Source organism: Ursus arctos, unplaced genomic scaffold (assembly GCF_023065955.2).
Source record: "Ursus arctos isolate Adak ecotype North America unplaced genomic scaffold, UrsArc2.0 scaffold_29, whole genome shotgun sequence".
In the NCBI taxonomy this organism is placed as follows: Eukaryota; Metazoa; Chordata; class Mammalia; order Carnivora; family Ursidae; genus Ursus; species Ursus arctos.
The window spans coordinates 24,796,847-24,817,672 of record NW_026622974.1 but is presented as its reverse complement, the minus strand read 5'-3'; the positions used below and the strand labels follow the sequence as shown (position 1 = coordinate 24,817,672).

Here is a 20,826-nt window from a genome sequence, read left to right as displayed (position 1 = left end):
GAAAATGCTGGAATTGTGGCCAGATAGAGATCAACTTCCAAGAATTTATGGCTAATCATTTTTCTTATTTTGCTTGAGTGAGGATGATAGTGAGTCTTAACTCCCAAGTTATCAGAAGGCCAGGCTAGGGACAAGAGGCTTAGCTGAGGAACAGATAGAAAAGTGCATTTAAAGGACATGAGAGAGAGAGAAAGAGAAAGAGAGAGAAAGAGAGAGACAGAGATAGAGACAGAGAGAATAATGAGACCACTAGAATTAGGTTATAATGCAACCTGAGGACTTTTCTCCAATGGCATCAGAGAAGTATTTGCAGCCAAAAGACTTGCTCTTCTTAGAGGCTCTTGCCAGAAAACAACAACAGGAGCTTAAGAAGTGTCTTTTTTGGATGGAGAATTGAACCAAAGCCATGCATAATGAAAATGCTTGCTTTATGTCTTAGTTTTCCTTATGTCTTTTGATGTTTCCAATCTCCGTTACTGGTGGTACACCACTGACAGGCATGTCCAAAGTTAACTTGACTTCTAAAGACTGATTTATTAGGCTAATGATATTCAAAAGGACCTCATATGAATATCGGAAGGTACTAGCCTTCCTAATAACCCCTGACATCAGGTGTGATTGGTTTTGATAGTAGAGATGACCCATGTCTTTGGAAAAGATTGTATAACTCAGTGACATGAAAAGATGTGGACATTCTTTAAGACATTGATTCCATTTCCACATATCAAAGACACCTGTATTTGCTATACATACAATATCTCCTGGTGGTCCTCTGGGTCCCATAGAGCCTGTAGGTCCTTGTTGACCCTAAAAGAGAAGGTGATACGTCCTTCAACTCTGTTAAAAAAATAGATTGTACCTGAATATACATAAAACATGGTATGACCTTTATCTGTAGAAAGACAGGCTTTTTATCATCCTGCCTTCTGAATAATTCTGAAATGTGCTTTGGGCTTACAAAAATAGTTTGGAGATGTTCTCATTTAAATGGGTCTTTCCCCACCCACAAGCCAGGCCAAGATAACCGCCTTACGCATTGGTGAGTGCATCGCGGAAGTATTTCCCTCACCTCCCAGTGGCTGCTCTTTCTTGGGACACTCCTGCAGAATCCCACAGGGGGAACTCAAGCATCTGCATAAATTTGGCCAAGAGATTAAATCTTGAATCCCATTCACTTTAAGGATATAGCTCAGGGTCATAGGTTTTGCTCGCATTGTTCACTCTAAAGCTTTTAGGGATGCTATTGTGAATGCGCTCTGAAAACGAGTTTAAAAACAGTTCAATACTGTGAACCAAAAGGCACAATTACTATGTGTGTAATAAATGCAGCCAATGGGGGAAAATCACCGTGGAAACATGATAAAGTCTCTGAGAACATTTGTGAAGAAAATGAGTGGCACTTCAGAGCACTTTGTTTTACTCCGAAATGGCTAAACTCTGAAATTATTTCTTCTTTTATCTCAGTTATTTTTTATATACCTTTAGTCCTGGGCTTCCTATTAAACCGGGGGGACCAGGATCTCCAGGTTCACCCTGAACACACGAATGGAAAGGAAAGTGAAATGGTGACTTTAATCTTTATACTCTCATCGGGTTGGAGAGGCGATGAAGATCAGGAGATTACCTTTATTCCCTGTGGTCCCGTTAGCCCAGGTTCTCCCTGTAAAAAAATTACCATGTGTGTAATGCTGAAACTCAACGGGGAGGAGCATCTCTAATACTTGAATTCACCTGCTTTTCTACTACTTAACACATAATAAAGGGAGAATTATGGGTGACACGATGAAGTCAAGGAGGGGTCATTTTAAAACATGATTTAAAATACTTATTGCTAATAAGTAAACAATAACTCCTTATTTTATCTCTCTCCCTTTCTTTCTTTTCTTTCTTTCTTTCTTTCTTTCTTTCTTTCTTTCTTTCTTTCTTTCTTTCTCTCATTTAATTTCAAGTTAGTTAGCATATAATATAGTGTTGGTTTCAGGATTTCTTTCTTCTTTCTAGCGTTTTTCCCCCCAGTATCACTTTGACTCTGTAATCATCAGTTCATTAGCAATCACTGCATTCTCCACGTAGCTGACATTGTCATGACTTGCCTCCAGCTAATCTTGTATCTCAGAGGATTAAAACCTCAGATGAAGGGGGAAAAGAAAGAGTAAAATTTAAGTTGATGTTATGGTGATTCTACCACTGGGTATATGTACTTAATGAAAAAAAAAAATTAAGGTTCCACAAAAGAGGAGGACAGTATTGGCTATTATGGGTTTGCTTTTCTTATTTCCATGACTTATTATTGATCCTTTTGATAAAAATCATCCTGTTTGACAAATTCAATTTGTATCACTAGCAGAATTTTTGAAAAAACGGTATCTTGCATTTTAATTTTGTATTTTAGGTATCTTAAGTGCACATCTTTTAAAACAGTCACATGCAATAACAAATAGTAACAGTTAAAGAAAATACACACTACCCAAGCCAAACGGTAAAGTGTCATCACATGACAAACCTTAACAAGGTTTAAAATTTCTCATTTATCAAAATAAGAGTCAAAATTCACAGAGGAAAAAGTAAAATGCTCAGAGAGCTTATTTTATCAAATCTATTAGACTCCAAAGTAAACATTTGAGAAATCTGATAGATAGAAATCAATGAAGTGGAAAACCCAAGATAGTGATAAAACATCTACTTACTCTATCTCCCTTTTCACCTTTAGTAAGAGCTTCTCCCTAGGAAAATGGGTAGAAAACAGAATCAATTATGAATACTTTGAGAAAGAAACTCTCCCAAACTGGACATGGATAAATCCCACAGGCCAGACTCAGACCTCTGTCACAAACAAGCCTCTAAAACGACTCAGAATGTCACACAGTTTAAAGGAAGCATATGAGAATTAATTAAAAAACTCTTTCATATCCCCTAGTGAACAGTAAGTTAATCATTCTAATACTATTTCGAGAATCCTGAGCGGAACAAATTGGAATGCTGCCCAAGGCCAAAGCCTTGTCTTGCGTGGTTCACAGAGATGATGACACACACAGACAAACACACACACACACACACACACACACACACACACACACACACCACACCCACACGAGCTCCCTTTTACTAGCTTTCCTTCTTGAAGTTACATGGACATGATTTCATTTACTCTTCACAACAATGTTGTGAGGAAGATGCGGTACCATTTCAAGCATGAGGAAAGACTCAGACAGGTTCTGAGTAACTGAGTTATTTCCCCTAACATAGCACTCACCCACTTTATGCTGCCTTGTTTATCTTGCTTATAAACTCTGTGAGTGTAGGGATATAATTCACCTCAACTATCACAGCATTTCTGGTGTACTCTGTTGGTGCCCAGTAAAAGTTTGTCAAATTAGAGAATTCCAAGTTATGCAGCTATAACAATAAGAGCTAATATTCATTAAATCTTTATAATATGTCAAGCACTGATCTAATCACTGTCCCAGTTAATTCTTACGTGTCACTGGGGTAGGTCTAATTAGTATACCCATTTCTGGACAAGGAAACTGAGGCACAGAGAAGGTAAGTAATTTCCCCAACGTCATATAGTCAGTGAGAGGTCATTCAGGATTTAAACCTGGCAGCCTGACTTTCATCCCGGGCTTTGGGTACTCAGGCTGATTTGATTTGTAGTTTACTTATGATTTGAATTGAGTGAATTGACAATAAGATGGAAACCATTCACTTAAAAATTTTTTTCTTTTGCATATGAAAGCTAAGAGAAAGTATGAGAACTATATGGTAGGTAATACTCCTCTTGAAGGTCCCTTTAGGGATGCGAGTTCCTTCAACAAATCACTAATGGGAGATAAGTGGTTAGTAAGTGAAGCCCTGTGGTTTTCACCTCATGTCCTGTGTGCTAGGGATTACAGGGCTCAGCTCTTCTCCCCCATATTTCCCCGTCCCCTAGCTGTTTCCTTGGGCCATGCGGCTAGTTTTGGCAATAACACGTGAGCAGAAGTGACATGTGTTCCTTGCAGGTGGAGGCAAGGAGTCCATTCATGCTTCTCTATCCCACTTTCCCTCCATGGTGACTGAGAAAGTTGTGTATTCCAGATGGCTTAGTTACCTGGTGGTAATCAGCCTGGTACCTGAGTGCAGTGGGTGTCAGCACCCACTCCTCCCGACCCAACCATGCTGGGCATGCAGCATGAGCAAGAGAAAACCTTTCTTGCATTAAGCCCCAGAAATTTCAGGGATAATTTTTTACCTAGCACAACCTAGCCTACTCTGTTGTGCCCCATATCTAGCCAATGTGATTAAATCTCTTATTATTGGTTAACTGTTATACATTAGATCAGGGCCTTATTTATACTCTTGTCTTTCAGCCTTAGTTAAAAAAATTCTACTTGACTTTTAAGAGACAAGATGATGCTCAAATATATGATCTGTTATTTGCCAAGACAGGGGCAAACGAGGCTCATGGAATTAGGGCTGATTAGGAAAAATACTTTTAACTCTATTTTTAAAAAAATATCCTTCTCTTGTCCTAAAAGCTTTCATACTTACTGACTCTCCTTTTTGACCTTTAGGGCCGATGGACCCTGGGAATCCTGGTTGTCCAGTTTCACCCTTTTGAGAAAAAGCAAAGGAGAGATTTTGCCTGAGGTCAGATGAGTACTGTTGTGACTGTCATGTTCAGAGCAATGCTTGTGCTCCTACCAACTATGGAATTTATCTACTATCATCCAAGAGACAACGTGAAACTAGTTAGACTGCTTGCGTAATAATGTACTTGTCAGTACTTCACGATGCCTTCAGCTCTTTCAGAAATCCATAGTATTTGTTATGATATTTAAAATTAATGTGAGACAAAAATTATTTTTCAAGGAAAGATGCCCAGAGAAGAAAAAATTATAATTTTGTCTTGTTTTACCAAAAAGAATTGTGTGTGTGTGTGTGATCTTAAAGACATGAGATCATTGAACCGTCACAATAATCCGAGCTCATTTTATCTCAAACACTTCTTTCTTTTTTTAGGTGGGGGGAGGTGAAAGAGTGGGGGAGCCATAGGAAGAAAAGCGAGTCTCTCAGCTGTTCCAAGCATTTATCTGATCACTGAAATGACTGCCTGTGGACAAAGAGGGCATTCTTGCTGATGTGGTAACAGCAGCTTAGGAATGTCTAAGATGTTCTGGTCAGAGATCTTGAAGTGGGGTTTGTATGGACATATAAAAAGTATTTTGAGAAAATACAATTTAGAAATATTACTGTGGCAAGAAAGTAGATCACTAACAGACTTTGGAGGAATCCCAGCATTGTGCTTTCTTTTAGCATCTACCAAGATCCTTGAATATAACATAGCCACTAGAAGTTACGTATGTTGGGTTGATTCCAACCTCAAAAGCATTTTGGCAAAATGATGTTCACCATTGCATTTCTGGGCATATACCTTTCTCACACAATGTCTTGTATATTTTTTATTTTGAAAAAAAAAAAAACTACAGAAAACATAAAGTGGAATATGGCAAACCTCTGTGTACCAGGCACCCAAAATGAAAGAAATACAAAAATTTACAAAGAAGAAATTCCCTGTATTTTCCCTTCTACGTCTGTCCCAGAGGCAGCTACTCTCTTAAATGTAGTATTTATATTTTTAGTCCATAGCTTTTCACTTTTACTGCCTATACGTAACCATAAAGAATATATTATTTGGGATATTTAAAACAAATTCCATAAATAGCTTTATTTTATATATTATATTCTATAACTTACTTTTTCCACTCAAGGTGGTTTTTAATATCCCTTTCTATTGATACATATAGATCTAGTTCACTCATTGTAAGCACCGGATAGCATCCTATGTTAACATACCAGGGTTTATCCAAGTCCCATTGATGGGCATTTGGGTTGTCTCTAGCTTTTCTTGATTATAAACAAGGCTGCAGTGCACATCTCCATTTCTGTCCCCTTCTATGCATGTGTTTATCTGTTTGTTTTGAAGCCTCAAACAACAGTCTGCCCAAAGTACTTCAAGTAAAAATTTATTACAGTCCTAAAAATGTTGGCTTATGTCCACATTGCTATCGAAATCAATATCTTGTGACTTTACACTAGAGGAAGGTGGAACTTGTCATATGCAATTGATAAATAAGATCGTAGTTTTCAAAGGATTCTTCTGGATTTGTGGAATATATTTTGTTAAATTAATCTTGATTTTATTAATATAAGCACTTTTCCTTCTACCATCTAAACATCTAGTGTACCATCATCAGTCTTATACTTAACCACACTGTAGCAGAAGCCATTTTTTTTTCTAGATATGATAAATTCTATCCAAAATAAGAAAAGGGAGAAATTGTGGATGTATTTAAAAAGCCAATTGCTGTTGGTTTTAAAAAGAAAATAAACAACTGGCCTTGTCTGAGCATTAGGGTGCACACAGTGACCTTCCTGTTACTCATCTGGTAGGTGTTAAAATCCGCAATGCAGGGGCGCCTGGGTGTCTCTACTGGTTAAGCGTCTACCTCAGGTCATGATCTTGGGATGGAGCCATACATCTGGCTCCCAAAACTGCTTAGCGGGGAGCCTGCTTCTCTCTCTCCCTCTGACCCTCCACCCCTACTCGTGCTCTTTCTCTCTCTAATAAATAAACAAAATCTTAAAAAAAATCCCCAGTGTATAGGTGCGAAGGAAAAATATACCTACTAGTTAGACTGATCTGCAAAATATAAAAATAGAAATCAGGGAAAGGGATCTAGAAATTACTATAAAAATCACAACTGCCTGATACCAAAGGGGAAGGGGAGGGGATTGTACAAGGAGGAACAGTAATTACATTCATGGCTGCTCTGTGTTTGAACCCACGTAAATAAGTCTCCTTTGAAATATAGAAAAAGGACCCAAGAGAGGCATTGGTCCATCTCTCTAAGTGGTACTTGGGTACGGGTGGACTTAGAGGAAATCTTAGGCACCTATTTCCTCAGATAAAATTCTGCAAAACAAGAGCATTTTATACCTGAATTTTAGACACATGAGGAGTTGTTTTTCATATTTAAAATGAATGTTCAGTGATTTATCACTGTGGGTATGAGCGGAAAGACAAGTGATGAATTTACTCAGCTTCAGGAAAGGCTGTCCTTTAATTTGACACTTTCAATGCTATTTGAAAGGCCTGTGCTGTTGAAGCTAAATCTTTTCCTTCTGACAGTCGGCCCCAAAAGATACCTGCTAACTTCTTAGGACTCCTTAGTTATTCTGCCACCTTATTCCACTGTCTCTATAAAGGAGCAGTTCTCCTTAACCAATGTGCAAATACATTATTCCTTCACCACATGCTGTCAGTCTCAGGAAAACTACAGAGCAGTTTCATCATTTCAACACTGGTAGACTGGTCCCATGGCCGCCATGCTCTTTAGGGCCATTTACCGTTAATAGCCACTAGTGTTCATTGGTGTTTCTCCTTCTGTTAAGTGCTCTTGAAAGAGGATGTGGCTGCTAAGCCAGGAGTGATTTGTGTGTGGATTCTATTGCTGTTTGTGTTTGTTCTGGTGCTTCACTGTAATTTTGGGATCCAAAGGGTAGGCTGGTTTTGTGATTCTATTGTGCATGCGGAAGTGATACGTTATACAGCAATGACAAGTCACTTATGTGTTGAAATTGTACTTCTGATTAAATTTTTTGTTCAACCACATAAATTGAGTCCCTCTCTGTCAAAATTATGGTGGGAGGCACAGAGATGAACAATATCAGGTGTTAAGGATGGCAACAGTCATTAATACCAAAGAGAGAGAAGTGACTCTTCATGAGAAGAAAGAAAGTTTGGAGCAGATGAGTAGTAAGGAACAAATCCTTATTGTGGGCTTAATATGTGTCAGGTATTGTGCTTTTGGGCAATAGAAAAGGTCCTTAGAGTTTGAAATACACCTGTTTTACAGAATCAAATTTCTCATCATTGAGGTCTGAAGAATTCCTAAGGAACATATTCTTCCTGATGAACATAGCAAAACAGAAGTCAGCTGTTTTGTTTTAATAAATGAATCATCATTTAAATACTTTAATACTTTAAGTTTATCTCATCTCATTTGATTTCAGTCTTGCCATCAATTCTGTGTAGACAAAATTATGCCCATTTTACAGACAAGGAAACCGATGCTCAGAGAAATGAAATGATTTTCCCAAGGAGACACAGCCGTTAATGGTACAATCAATTTTGAGCCCAGAGCCCGTGTTCTTTCCGCCACTCAGGGGTTCCCAATCCTGGCTGCCTGTTAGAATCATCTGAAGCACTTTTAAATAATAGCAAAATGGACTTGACCCCAGATCAACCAGAGGTATGGGCTCCACACCAAATCAGAGTCTCTGGCGTGAGGCCTGAGCATTGGCTTTTTCTAAGAGCTCTCCAAGTGATTTCAGTGTGTAGCCAGGGTTCGGAACCACCAGGGCCCATCACAGGTGCAAGCTTGAAGGAGGTTTAAATTCTTATTATGGTGACCCATGAACAGCATAGTAATTTAAAAAACAAATGTATTGATTCAGAACAGATACTAACCACTTAGTACCTATTTATAGGTAAAGGTGACTTCATTCTTCCAGCAAGGGCTATGCTTGTCTTTCAGTTTATTTTATGCATTATTTATTGGCAGAGTCCTTCTCCCGTTAATTAGAATTCTTACAAGTCATTTCATATGTACATTTATATCAGGTATTGCATCAAGTTCCCTGTAGACTCTTCTAGCATATTTCTCTGGGTGGGAGGAGGGAACAGTTATGCCATTGGCTTTTTCTAATTCCACTTAAGATTCTGAAGCAATTAGAAAAGATTTTGAGCAATAGAAAAGGTCCTTAGAGTTTGAAATACACCTGTTTTACAGAATCAAATTTCTCATCATTGAGGTCTTAAGAATTCCTAAGGAACATATGCTTCCTAATGAACATAGCAAAACAGAAGCCAGCTGTTTTGTTTCAATAAATGAATCATCATTTAAATACTTTAAAAGTGCCACAACACTCTTCTTTGCTCAGCTGTCCTATGTGACAAGCTTTGTGGCTTTTTCTCCCCCGTTAAGCTGCACGTGTGCAGTAGTAATTGCTTACAATGTAATGGGTTCGTTACGGTGGTGTAGAAATCCGGCAAGTGATCTGGTTACAGAAAATAATGGTAATGTACGAGCAGTAAAATCCCAGACACATAAATGCCTTATTATTGCTGTATAATCAATATTTTTTGGAGGTCTTTTTAAGAATGTCAAGGTTTTATTTATTTTTTTGCAGAAAATTTCATTTTCAATGGTCAATCTAAAAGAAGTTCCTAGTTCCCGTTGAGACTATCTTTTAGCAGTATTTGCTGGTGATGGATGGATGATCTTCTGAATAGATTGGCTGCACTGATTTATGAGGCACAGAAGTCATATTTTCTTGGATTCATGTCGAAATACCCTGCCCTCAATCAGGAGAATTTTTACTGGGTGAATGAATGAAAGTAGCACTCGGGCCACATTCCCTCAGAGGATTTTCAGACCTACTCATCTCTGTCTGTAGATTTAATGTGCATTGTTTTTTCCTGACAATGGCACATTCACACTGAATCCAAGGTCATCACAATTTCAGAATCAAACCAGAGTGAAACATCTTTCTGAGTGGGCAAGTGAATCTGTCATCTTCACACCTCGTATAATTAAACTGGTGAGAGATGATGACGAGGACGCAATGGAAATTCATCAGCACTTTCATTTTAAAACTGTTTTTGAAATAATTGGTTAAACTATGATTGTACACTATAAAACCCTACCAAAAAAAAAATGCCCCCACGACAGCTTATGTTTGGGTACTTAAGAAGACACAAAAACAGGGAGGTGAGTCTGAGGCATTTTGTTAAAGGGGTTTTCAGATGCTTTTTGCCACCTACACTGACTCATGAAACATCGCTTTATGAATTGAAGCTTGTGTCCTAATTTCATTTACCTTGTTACAGCTGTTTCCCCTAGATGTGTTCCCCTCCTTGCAGCCAGCTGCTATTCAGCCGTCTTCACTGGGGAGCAGAGCCTTAGTGCTTCATCCTGCTGTCTGGTCAGAAGGCAGGGAGGCTCTTGCCCACTGAAGACTGGCCTCCCCAGGGACGCAAGCCCACATGGCAGCAGGACTGCCTCTGATACGGGAATGTACGTTGGTGTGAAGTCCTGGATGTTTTTATTCCCTTGGACAAATCTGATTACCTTCTCTCCTTTAGGGCCCCGAGCTCCATATTCACCAAGGTTTCCCTAGGTGAAAAAAAATGTATATATATAAATACAAAAAAAGTCCATTTATTTTTAATACATTCAGCCCCCGCATCAAAACATAGTCAGGCAACAACGCTGTAATAGCTTTTTATGAATACCAGGTTAATCACTTTACCTCTCTCACCTTCTGTGAAATATTCCTGAAAAACTCCAACTTTGTAGACCCTATCTATCTTCTCTGTGACTTCCCTCCAGGAGGTGATTCAGGAGAAATATCACACCTCCAAGGGCAAATTGTAACTACTCCAAATTAATGCCTGGTAACTTCTCTTGGTCCCCAACAAGTCCACTGATATGACTTTGTAACATTATTAATGATATCTTTGTTGCTCACTATAATGGACGTTCCATTAATTAACTTTGTAGCCACACTTGCCACTCTCTTGACTTGTATAATACCTTACTTTCCTAGTATCTTCCTCTCTCTCTGACCTCTCCACTTCCTCCCTCATGTAACGGGTAAATACTGGATTTTCTTAGGACTCTGTCCAGATCCTTTTCTCTTGTGACTCAACATTTGCTCCTGGGCACTCTTCTTTGCTCTCATGGCTTAGGCATCAACTACACAAAGACACATTTATAAACCCAGCATACATGTCCTTCTGAGTTTTGACCCATGTACTTAATTTTCTACTTGCTGTATTCACTTGTAAATTCTAGAAAAATTCATATTCAACAAGTTCAAAACTGAATTTAAAAAATACAACAATACACACATATATGAGAGAGAACAATGAGAGAATTACCTTATGCTGTTAGCATGCATCAGTCCAGAAGTGGGATAATAACAGTTGGCTTCTTCTTAATCTATCTCTATGGTTACTTATTAAAATGCTTGGTAATTTCATTTTACAATTGAAAAAAAATCAAGGAAAGAAAGAAAAACTGAATTCATCCTCTCCCTTCCATAGAAGTCTTTCTTCTTCCATCTGGGTATCATTGTTAAGACTACCCTTCTCCTTTTCCTCAAGTCCAATCAGTCATCTAGCCCGGCTGCCTCTGTTCCCCAAATCTCTTCTCTTCACACTACCTACCGTCACTCATCATGGCTTGCCAGGACTACTGTAGTAGCTCCCTAACTGGCATTCTATAATCCACTCTTGCTCCCCACACACCTACATTTTCTACTTCAGGTTGGAAAGATATCTTTAAGACATTCCGAGCACCTTCTTTCTAAACCTTGACAAAGCCATCAAAATCCCACATGAGCTAAACTCATTTACCTCTCTAGGATCATGGTGGCCCCTGTTCGCCCTCAGAATTTCCAGCTGTAACAGCCTTCTCTTAGCTTCTCAAATGGAGCAAGATACTTCCCATTTCACCTTCTAGGTCATCACTCTGTCCTCACCCCTCTGTCCAGTTCGCAACTATTCATCCCTCAGGTCTCAACTATGATAAAATGCAATTCATGGAAGTCTCCCAGACAGGGTCCCCTCTCATATCTTCTCATTGGATATTGTATTTTTCCTTCATAATACTTACTAATATTTTTATTTTCATGTTTGTTTAAAGAATCTTGCACCTTTTGCACTAGAGTGTAAGCTCCATGATGACCTGGAATTGAATGCCCCATTCCTAGCACAGTGCCTAACATACAGGAAGCATTCAATAAATATTTGTTGAATAAATAAGTCTATAATTCTAATTTATGTGTTTTTCCCATTAAATTTTTTTTATTAAAATATATGTGTTGGTAGAAAAAAGTAGAGGAAGATTTAAACAACAAAAATATACAGAGGCACGCATTCAGATCACTGTTGCTATAATTTGACATTTTAAATATGCCTTCCATGTCATTCATACTACTCCAATCAAAAATAAGTAGTTTATAACTGCTGTTATTGTTGATCTTGTGACAGACATTTCTCATTTTTCCTGTTTAACTTTGATCTGAGATGTCTGAATTGAAAATAAAAATTGTATTCTCAAAATCCTGAGCTGTAAATTATTACAAGGACATATTTGAAAATGAGATATGAAACTCTAAGACACATACACACATACATAAAGAATCAGCAGTTACAAAATGGTAGGTTGCTTACATGCAACCTGCATAAAACATAAATCTGAGGCATTTCCTAAAAATACTAGCCATTTGGACATGATGCCCATCAGTGTATACAACCCATCAGCATCTCTCCCTGGCTGTGTTGAAGGTAGAAAATTTTAGGGGAAGCAGGAACATGATTTGGTCTACGACATGACTTATCCAGAGATGGTCTTGGATTGGGAGGCCCCATGCTCTTGAATTGCAGAGAAGAAGAGCACCCAAAGTGCATTTGGGTGAGAGCATATTACAATATAACATCTTGGTTTAGATCCCCCTCCCATCACACCTCCCCACAACCTACAGGATATTAGAGATGCTGTAATTGGGACGAAAAATTGCCTCTATAGCACCAGCTCATATTATTCTATCCATATGCTCTATTGTTCTAAATTCTTGATTTTTCTGGTAGCTTTCACACCCAGAGAAAAAACAGGATTATTTACTGCCTACCAGAGCCCCATATGTTTGTTTCATTCAATACCTAGGCCAGGGAATCCATCTAATCAAAGATCCTCAGTGGCCTCTGGAGTTGTTCTCCACTCTCAGGCTAACAACACTCAAGGCAGATTTGGCCTTGAACTTCAGTAGCATTGACATGTAAGATTTTGCTCTCTACTTCCTCCAAGCTAACTGTACCAGACAGTTACCTGGCTCTACAGAAATAATAAGAGACATAGTCCTTGTGTTTCTGGAATCTGGCATTCTGCCATAGATATTATTCTAATTTTACTAGGTCACTTGTACATTGGTACCATGTTATTTGAATGGGTTTTTATGTGCCTTTTGAATAAATGTAATAGTTACATGGTTTAATATGTATTTATTTAAAATGTCCTCTGGTGAAGTGATGAGGGTTGTGGAATGGGGATGCCAATCTGCCTGGTCATTTCAAGAATTTGGGGATGTCAGAACATGTCCTTTTTCTCTTGTGGGAAATGATGAACGGAACTTTGAAACCTATAGTCAGACAAGTGGGAAGACTCAAGCTATTCCATTTGACTTGGAGAAGGTATTCTCTGAAGAAAGGGGATGTACCTGGACATGGATAGATTGAACCACAGGGGATGGTTCATAAGGAGGAAGAGACTGGAAGTTAGCATTTAAATTTTATTTCTGAATCTTCTGGGCTTAGAAGGGTTGCCTTTAGTGTCTCTAAGGAAGTCTTCACTTTCTAAGCCAAGGTTGGGTTTAACTCACTATTTGGAAAGACTTTGAATGTTTAATTTTTGGAAAGACCTTCTGTCCTTTCTAGTCCGTGGATATTAAAATGAAGTTATGATTTGATACTTGAAAGAAAAATAGATTATTTTGCTAGCAAATTGGTTTTCTTGGATCAACAGTTTGGAGAAGGGAACACGAGAATTGGTTGCTGGGAGGCACAGCATCAATCTCCAACCGCTGAGACTGATTTTCTGCAAATTGCACCGAGTGTGGCGATGTAAGATAACACAACGATGCATTTTCAATGTGGATCTTTAAAAACAATATCAAATGTAAAATCCTCCCGTTCTGGGCCTCCACAGATAACACTTTTTCCCCCACCTAGACTGTTTCGAGAGGCTCTGGATCTGATGGCTTTAGCAGATGACAGAGCCTATCAAATTTTTATTAAAATCCCCAGAGCTGGAGACAATGAAGAGCAGTTTGTTGGATTGTGAGCAGATTTTCCTTAAGGGGAAGAATATTCCCAGCATTGTTGCTTCGTTTTGCAAACAGTCTTACAGAGTGGGAGCAGCTGTTTGTAAATTATTTTTGTGATGGAGAGGGAAATCTTCTACCTTTTATTCTTTGCAGCCTCAAGTGGGCGTGCAAAAATACATACACACTTCCATAATCTTCCCAACCTTACTCCTTAGTCTCTATTCCTTCCTTCCTTCCCTCCCTTCCAATTCCCTTTTTGATTTGTGACAAGAGGGGAGAAGGTTTTTAATGCCTGAGCTTCTGCCTCCAGATGACATCAAGACAACTCTAGGGGAGGGCGCCTGGGTGGCACAGCGGTTAAGCGTCTGCCTTCGGCTTGGGGCGTGACCCCGGCGTTCTGGGTTCGAGCCCCACATCAGGCTCCTCCGCTGGGAGCCTGCTTCTTCCTCTCCCACTCCCCCTGCTTGTGTTCCCTCTCTCGCTGGCTGTCTCTATCTCTGTTAAATAAATAAATAAAATCTTAAAAAAAAAAAAAAAAAAGACAACTCTAGGGGAAAAGACCAAGTCCAGTACAGGGACCACAGGACGATTCCTTGGCCTTTGAGGATTCCTGGGATGAGGGAGTGAACTGTGGACTCTTCTAGTTTAGAATGCGGAGGAGGAGTGTTTGAATTGCTTGCTGCTCCCATCTTCCCACCAGTGGCCGCTTCAGCAGAATCCAGGCTGCACAGCTGGGAGCTGACTTGCTGAGGTCCAGGACTCAAGTGCAGACATTACATAAGTCAATGCCAATTTAAAAGGGAAGATTATTTTAACCTTGGAGCATCCCTTTATATGTCTCAATACATGGTCCATCATTTAATCTCCAAGAAAGCTTCACTCATGTTCCTCTCTCTCTCTCTCTCTCCTTATATGCTATAGCCAGACAGTCAGGCATGCAATGAATTGCAAAATGAAACCACCTCAGTATCCAAAAACAGATGGGGGTGGGTGGGTAAAGTCCCTGCCAAGTGAAAACACGCATCTCTCTCATCACGGCACATTTGCCCCTTTCTTTTGTGAAGTTGAGGATGAAGATAAAGTGGTTATTATCCAGAAACACTAGTCAGTTTAGGTACTGAGGAGGTGGGCCCTACCTCTTCCATCTATTCTGGTGGGGGTTCATTAAACAGCTCTAACTACTCTCAGAGTGAAACAAATAAGTCTTTGGGAAGTTACCTTCCATTAATTCCCAGATGGGTCTAAAATCTTTTCATGTCAAGTGGTTGTAATGCATTGTTTGAGGAACAAAATCTATGGTCTCTCCTCTCTAACCAGTTAAGCTCCAGCTCCAAAGCCACATTTTGAGCACAGGTGGACTAAGTCCCTGGGAGCTTCGGTCCTCTAATGGCAGTAAGGATACAGTGCTGGAGTTATTTTGGGCAAGACAATAGCTAAGCTCAAAGTCCTGGTTTACTACTAGCAAGACTCTCCACTTGCCTGCTCTGTTTGGCCCCCATTTTTTTTTTTTTTAAATATAAACTTAAAGTTAAAAAATTTACATTCTCAACTTTAGACTAAAATACAAATGCTTCATATGTCTTCATTTAAGGGAAAACTGACTCATTGGCAAGATAAACTATATATAGAAGTAGTGTTGGGAGACCTGTAAAGACACAAGCTTTAAAAGTTTTGCAAGGGATAGCAACTATTTAAGTAGCTGAGTAGCAACTTGGTAAATTTTAAACCAAAGGTGATCGTAATAGCGTAATAGAGTGTTCTCTTTAAGTTTTCTAGCTGACACTGTGACATCAGAGCCAACTCATTCTCATTATTTTGAAGCATTTATGATAAATCCTATTTTGTGACAGTGGATGCCATTGCAGAAAAAGCATTGTACTTTAACTGATTAATTTTAGATATGCTTCACTTTTTTTTTTCACTTGTGCCAAGCCCTAATGTTTTGAAAAAGCTGGTATAGATCTATTCAGAAAAATGTTTAATAGAGAATCATAAAATGCACCCCAAACATTCTTTCTAATAGAATACTCCCTAGAAAATCTAAGTAAATGAGAAAATTTAAGACAGGATCACTTAGGAAGTGCTACAAGCTCTACACACTTTCCATAGTCTTTATATTGAATTTAATCTGATCAAAGAAGAACTGGGATTTTTCAAACTAATTAGCTCATCATTTAGTAAACACTTTTCTGAACACCTGCTATCTTCAGTGCCTTTGCTGGCACATAGCATCTCTTTGGGATTTCTAAACAGAGAGGAATGACAGTAGTCAGAGGACTTTATTAAAAGGAAAAGCAAGAACATAGAGGAAACATGTAAAGAGGAGTGTCTCTGAACTTCTTTTGTGTAGGAGCACAGTTATTTACCAGCAATGTATCAACAACAAGCTATCGTGTATAGAAAGGATCCTAGTCGGTGGACACAATGCCTCATGCTAAGGGATCAGACCTCAAATACTTGTCATTAAATGATGGGTCAATCAATGGTCTCACTTAGTCTTTGGGTCTTACTTCACTGCCAACACCCATTTTCTTTTCCTCTGTTGTATTTCCTTGAAAAGCAGAGCAAAACTTTACTCTTGCCTTTTTGCCGTTGAGGCACTTCTATGTCAGTATTCCATCTATCCCAATTACAAGTTTAAAACCTTGGGGAAGTGGCCCCTCCCTGAAAGGTGGGGGACCCCCAGTCTTGACCTAGGGTTTGTGAAGGTTTGCTTGAGGTCTAGCATTGGTTCTGGTAAGAAATCTATCACCTACTGTGCTACTCGAGCTTCAAGGCAGCAAATAATCTATGTCTGCCCTCCGAGAAACTGGATTTATGACAGCATCAACAGTGAAGCACGATGGTTTGCATTAATTTTCTGCATGAAGTTTTGTAAACTTTGAAGTAATTTTTTTTAATTTATAAAAATAAAATGCTGGTTTTGTGAAAAGATGCTGAGCAAAATATGTTTTTTTGAAACATACTTTCAGTGAGGAAAGATATTAAGTATATGCGACCATGTTTCAGAGCCTGAGCAGTTAGGAATTAATAAGTTTTTTTTCCCAAAAATATGATTACATAAAATGTCTGTGTATATAAGACATGAAAAAGAGAAGCCATACCTTGTTATAATATCCAAGAGTCTGTTGTACTCCTTGTATTCCAGGAGGCCCCTGTATTAGAAATAAATCAAAGAGAAAGATATAAACATTTACCAAAACAACATGAATTTAATAATGTATCTAAGAATTCTTGAAATCTTACAGTTAGGAAAAAGGAAGCATATGTTTAGCCAAATATTCTAATTAATAGAGAATTACAGGAGCAATAACTTATCAGGTTGCTAAAGGTATTTCTAGGTTAAATCCTGCATGAATCCAAAGAGAGGTCCTAAGTGGGAACGTGTAACATTTTACCAGAAGGTCAGCCATCAGCATATTCTTTATTAAAAAATATTGTACCTGTACAACTCCTCCAGGGAAGAGGTTGTAGGTTCAGTTTATTTTCGACACTTCTCACAGGACTTTGATCAATATGTTATAGAAATGTGTGCCCATGTATTATTAACTGAGAAAATATGGGAAAAATATTTTTTCTGTTCCTTTATTCTTTTGAATTGGTTGAGTGAAAATGGCTGCACATGGAATTTCAGGCCAGAAAAAGATGTCTGTTCAAAAACTTCATATTAAGACATTCAGATGTTCGCAGTCTTCAGTTGACATGGAGTGTTCACTAAGCACTATGCTGAGCTTAGGGTAGACAGCGAAGAAGACGTTTGTCTGTTCCTAAAACTTCCAGATAGAGAAGAAGAGAGGAGTTTCTGAGTTTTCAGGGATTACATTTTGGGGAGAGGGCCGTAAGAAAATACAAAGCTTAGCATTATTTTAAATCAAGTAGTTCAAGCCAAGAGAGAGTCAGCAATGTCAGAAAAGAGACCGCATATTTCATCTAGACCTCGAAAACCCCTCAGAGGAGAGAAAATTTTACACAGGCAAAGTTCTTTACATTTTACCTCAGAAGATAACACGAAGAAAGACTATATGATTGAGCAAATCAAACTTCACTGTTATACAAAAATTATTTTCTTTACAAGGGAATAAAAATTTTGAAAAGAGGAAAATTTAAGGAACAATTACTAGCTGTCCTCACTGATATGAGAAACACCTTAAGTATACTGAAAAAATTAGTGTCGGTTAACATTTATGACTGGTGTTTCTTATGAACAGCTTGTGTCTGAAGGTCTTTTCTAATGTGAAACCTTTGCATTGTGCCACTAAATGCAGAGGACACAATGATGCAATGATGGATGTCTGGAAGCAGTTTGATATAACTCTTGAGAAAATAATAGGCCTCACGAGTAACGGAGCTGAGTATGATTGGAAAGACAAACGATGCTGTTACCTTGCTGAAATAAAAACAGAGCTAATGTCAGAAAAGAATTCTCATGGCACTATATTTTTTCCCCGTTCTTTTTCTATCAGCCAGCATTGTGTATTCTAGGTCAGTGAGATGAAGTAATGAGGAAAGCAATCATTGGGTTGGGAGTTGTCACGAAAAGTTTCTAGCCAAGAAGATGCAAATTAAAAACTCATTCTTGAAAATCAGGAAGCACGAGATTCCTCACACATTGATCTTTCTGCAGCTATACAATGTGGCAAGGAGAAATTTTCGGTATCATATTGTAGTAGCATCAACAGGTGGCTTATGAATATATGCATAGTAGGCATTTGGTGAATGGTGAACGTGTGTTGATAATAAGGCCAATGAGATCAAAGAATAGTGATGTGGTGGATAAATTTAGCTTCATACACATTCATCCTCATTGAAAGTATTAATAATTAGGGCTCCCAAATATAGCAGGATAATACAGTCTCTCAAACAGAGCCAGAAGAATCAATTAAATAAGAATAGAAAACATTTATAGCGTACTTACTGTGTGCCAGGCATTCTACCAGAGATTTTGTGTGGATTAACTCATTTAATCCCTAAGTGACATTGAGCAGTAAATACCATCATTATTTCCTATTCAAAGATATAGGAAATGAGGGTTAGAAATTGTTAACTGGGGGCGCCTGGGTGGCACAGTGGTTAAGCGTCTGCCTTCGGCTCAGGGCGTGATCCCGGAGTTATGGGATCGAGCCCCACATCAGGGTCCTCTGCTAGGAGCCTGCTTCTTCCTCTCCCACTCCCCCTGCTTGTGTTCCCTCTCTCGCTGGCTGTCTCTATCTCTGTCAAATAAATAAATAAAATCTTTAAAAAAAAAAAAAGAAGAAATTGTTAACTGGCCCAAGGTCACACCATTGGTAAGTGGCAGGGCTAACATTTAACATAGGCAGCCTGGACCCAAACTCAGTTCTCATCTACTCTCCTATCTTAACTTAAAAGCACACTCACAGTCTAAAGTAATTTTGTAATCATTTTTTTTTTATGTTGACTGTGCCCTAGAGAATATTGGGTGATTACTCTTCCATGTTCTACTTAACATACTGAAATTGAAAAAAAAATCAACAGAACTTTTCTTAGCACTTCTTATGAGCCAGCACTGTGACTGGTGCAGGAGGGAAGATGTGAGCTCTTTGTCTTTAGATGTAGTCTCACTACATGGATGAAGGAGGCCCCTTGAACTATTCTTTTCATCTCCCATCTATCTTCATACATTCTTACAACCCATGATAGGGATATTATGCCTAAATATTCCCCCAAATTCCACCCACAGCTACACTCAAAATGCATCTTATCTTTGTTTGCAGAGGTTGGGAGAGCAGGTGGTCAGAGAACATAAAAGGTGGGAGCCTTTGAGGGAACTCTGGAAGGCAGTATGGAAAAATAAACAGGAGAGCAAACAGTGTGGTAGGGGTTACATGGCACAGAACAGGTAGCACGTGGATGGATGAGAATAGTAAAAATAATGGGAGGGAAAAATTGGGTGAGAATTAGGCCTGATCTTCTACAGACTGGTTATCTGCTCCCAGTGTATAGCTGTATTACATAAACCCAGAACACATTCCTCATTCAGGATCCTGATCTTGCTGTTGAGCGTACCCCTGGGGGTAGGGCAGGAGGGCTCAGTGCTGCTTCTCCTTCTAAAATCAATAGCAGAAGCACAGCTCAATGAACAGAGTCCTGGCCAATAGAAAGTTTGAACAGTATGATTCAGATTAATAGCCTATAAAAGTTACTTCCCCATTTTTATATGTTCTATTCTTGCCATAAATTGTCGTATCCACAAAATATTGCTCCAAATGGGGTCGATCTGAAGTTTTAGGCTCTACTACCTAATCTACCGATGAGCATTTATGATGACATTTTCTTTCTTGTTCTTTTAGTCAGTAGGATACTCTGGGTATCACAGATCCTAGGTTTAATGTAACAGAGATTTACAGCTAACTGTCTACCCTGAAGGCAGTCCTTTACACAAATTCTCCCCGAGGGCTAAAGAAACCGTGCAGTGACTGAAAGAAGACGCCAGTGGAGAGTCCTCGGGCAGTTTACCTCTGCCCTGACTGCAGCCTACCTGGCGACGGCTCCCCGGGTTGTTCTGAAACTGGCAAAATAAACCACCTCAATCAAGGTGGGAAGAGTGAGGGTAAGAGAAACACTATGCATATAAATGTCCAGAGCAACTCTCTCTTGACTGTTAGAAGACCAACACAAACCCTGGGGTCTTAGAATTGGCTGTCCTAGAGCCCCATCCCCAAGAGATGTGCTATTTTCCTCTTTTCTATTCTGGTACAATGCATGGCTGGAAAAGATCCAATGAGTCATTTGTTTCCAAGTTTAGTAAGAGCTGTCAGTCTTACGGGCTATCAATCAACTCTGAGGAAGGAGAAGTTAAAGACTTGTGCTAAGTGACAGGTCTCCTGGCGCCACATGCTGTTAGTAGATGCTCTAGGACACTTGAGAGGTCACTTT

The 20,826-nt window shown here is 39.0% G+C and overlaps 1 protein-coding gene across 1 annotated transcript in view; it reads right to left on the bottom strand.

Annotated features, from left to right (window-relative positions):
* COL19A1 (collagen type XIX alpha 1 chain) overlaps positions 1-20,826 on the bottom strand; it is a 300,849-nt gene that overhangs the window by 58,981 nt on the left and 221,042 nt on the right. Inside the window, exons 17-23 of the mRNA XM_057303991.1 lie at positions 17,037-17,087; positions 10,176-10,220; positions 4,531-4,593; positions 2,688-2,723; positions 1,625-1,660; positions 1,480-1,533; positions 754-807 (exon numbers count right to left, since the gene is read on the bottom strand). Of these exons, the coding sequence (XP_057159974.1) occupies positions 754-807; positions 1,480-1,533; positions 1,625-1,660; positions 2,688-2,723; positions 4,531-4,593; positions 10,176-10,220; positions 17,037-17,087 (339 nt within the window). The remainder of the gene's footprint in view (positions 1-753; positions 808-1,479; positions 1,534-1,624; positions 1,661-2,687; positions 2,724-4,530; positions 4,594-10,175; positions 10,221-17,036; positions 17,088-20,826) is intronic.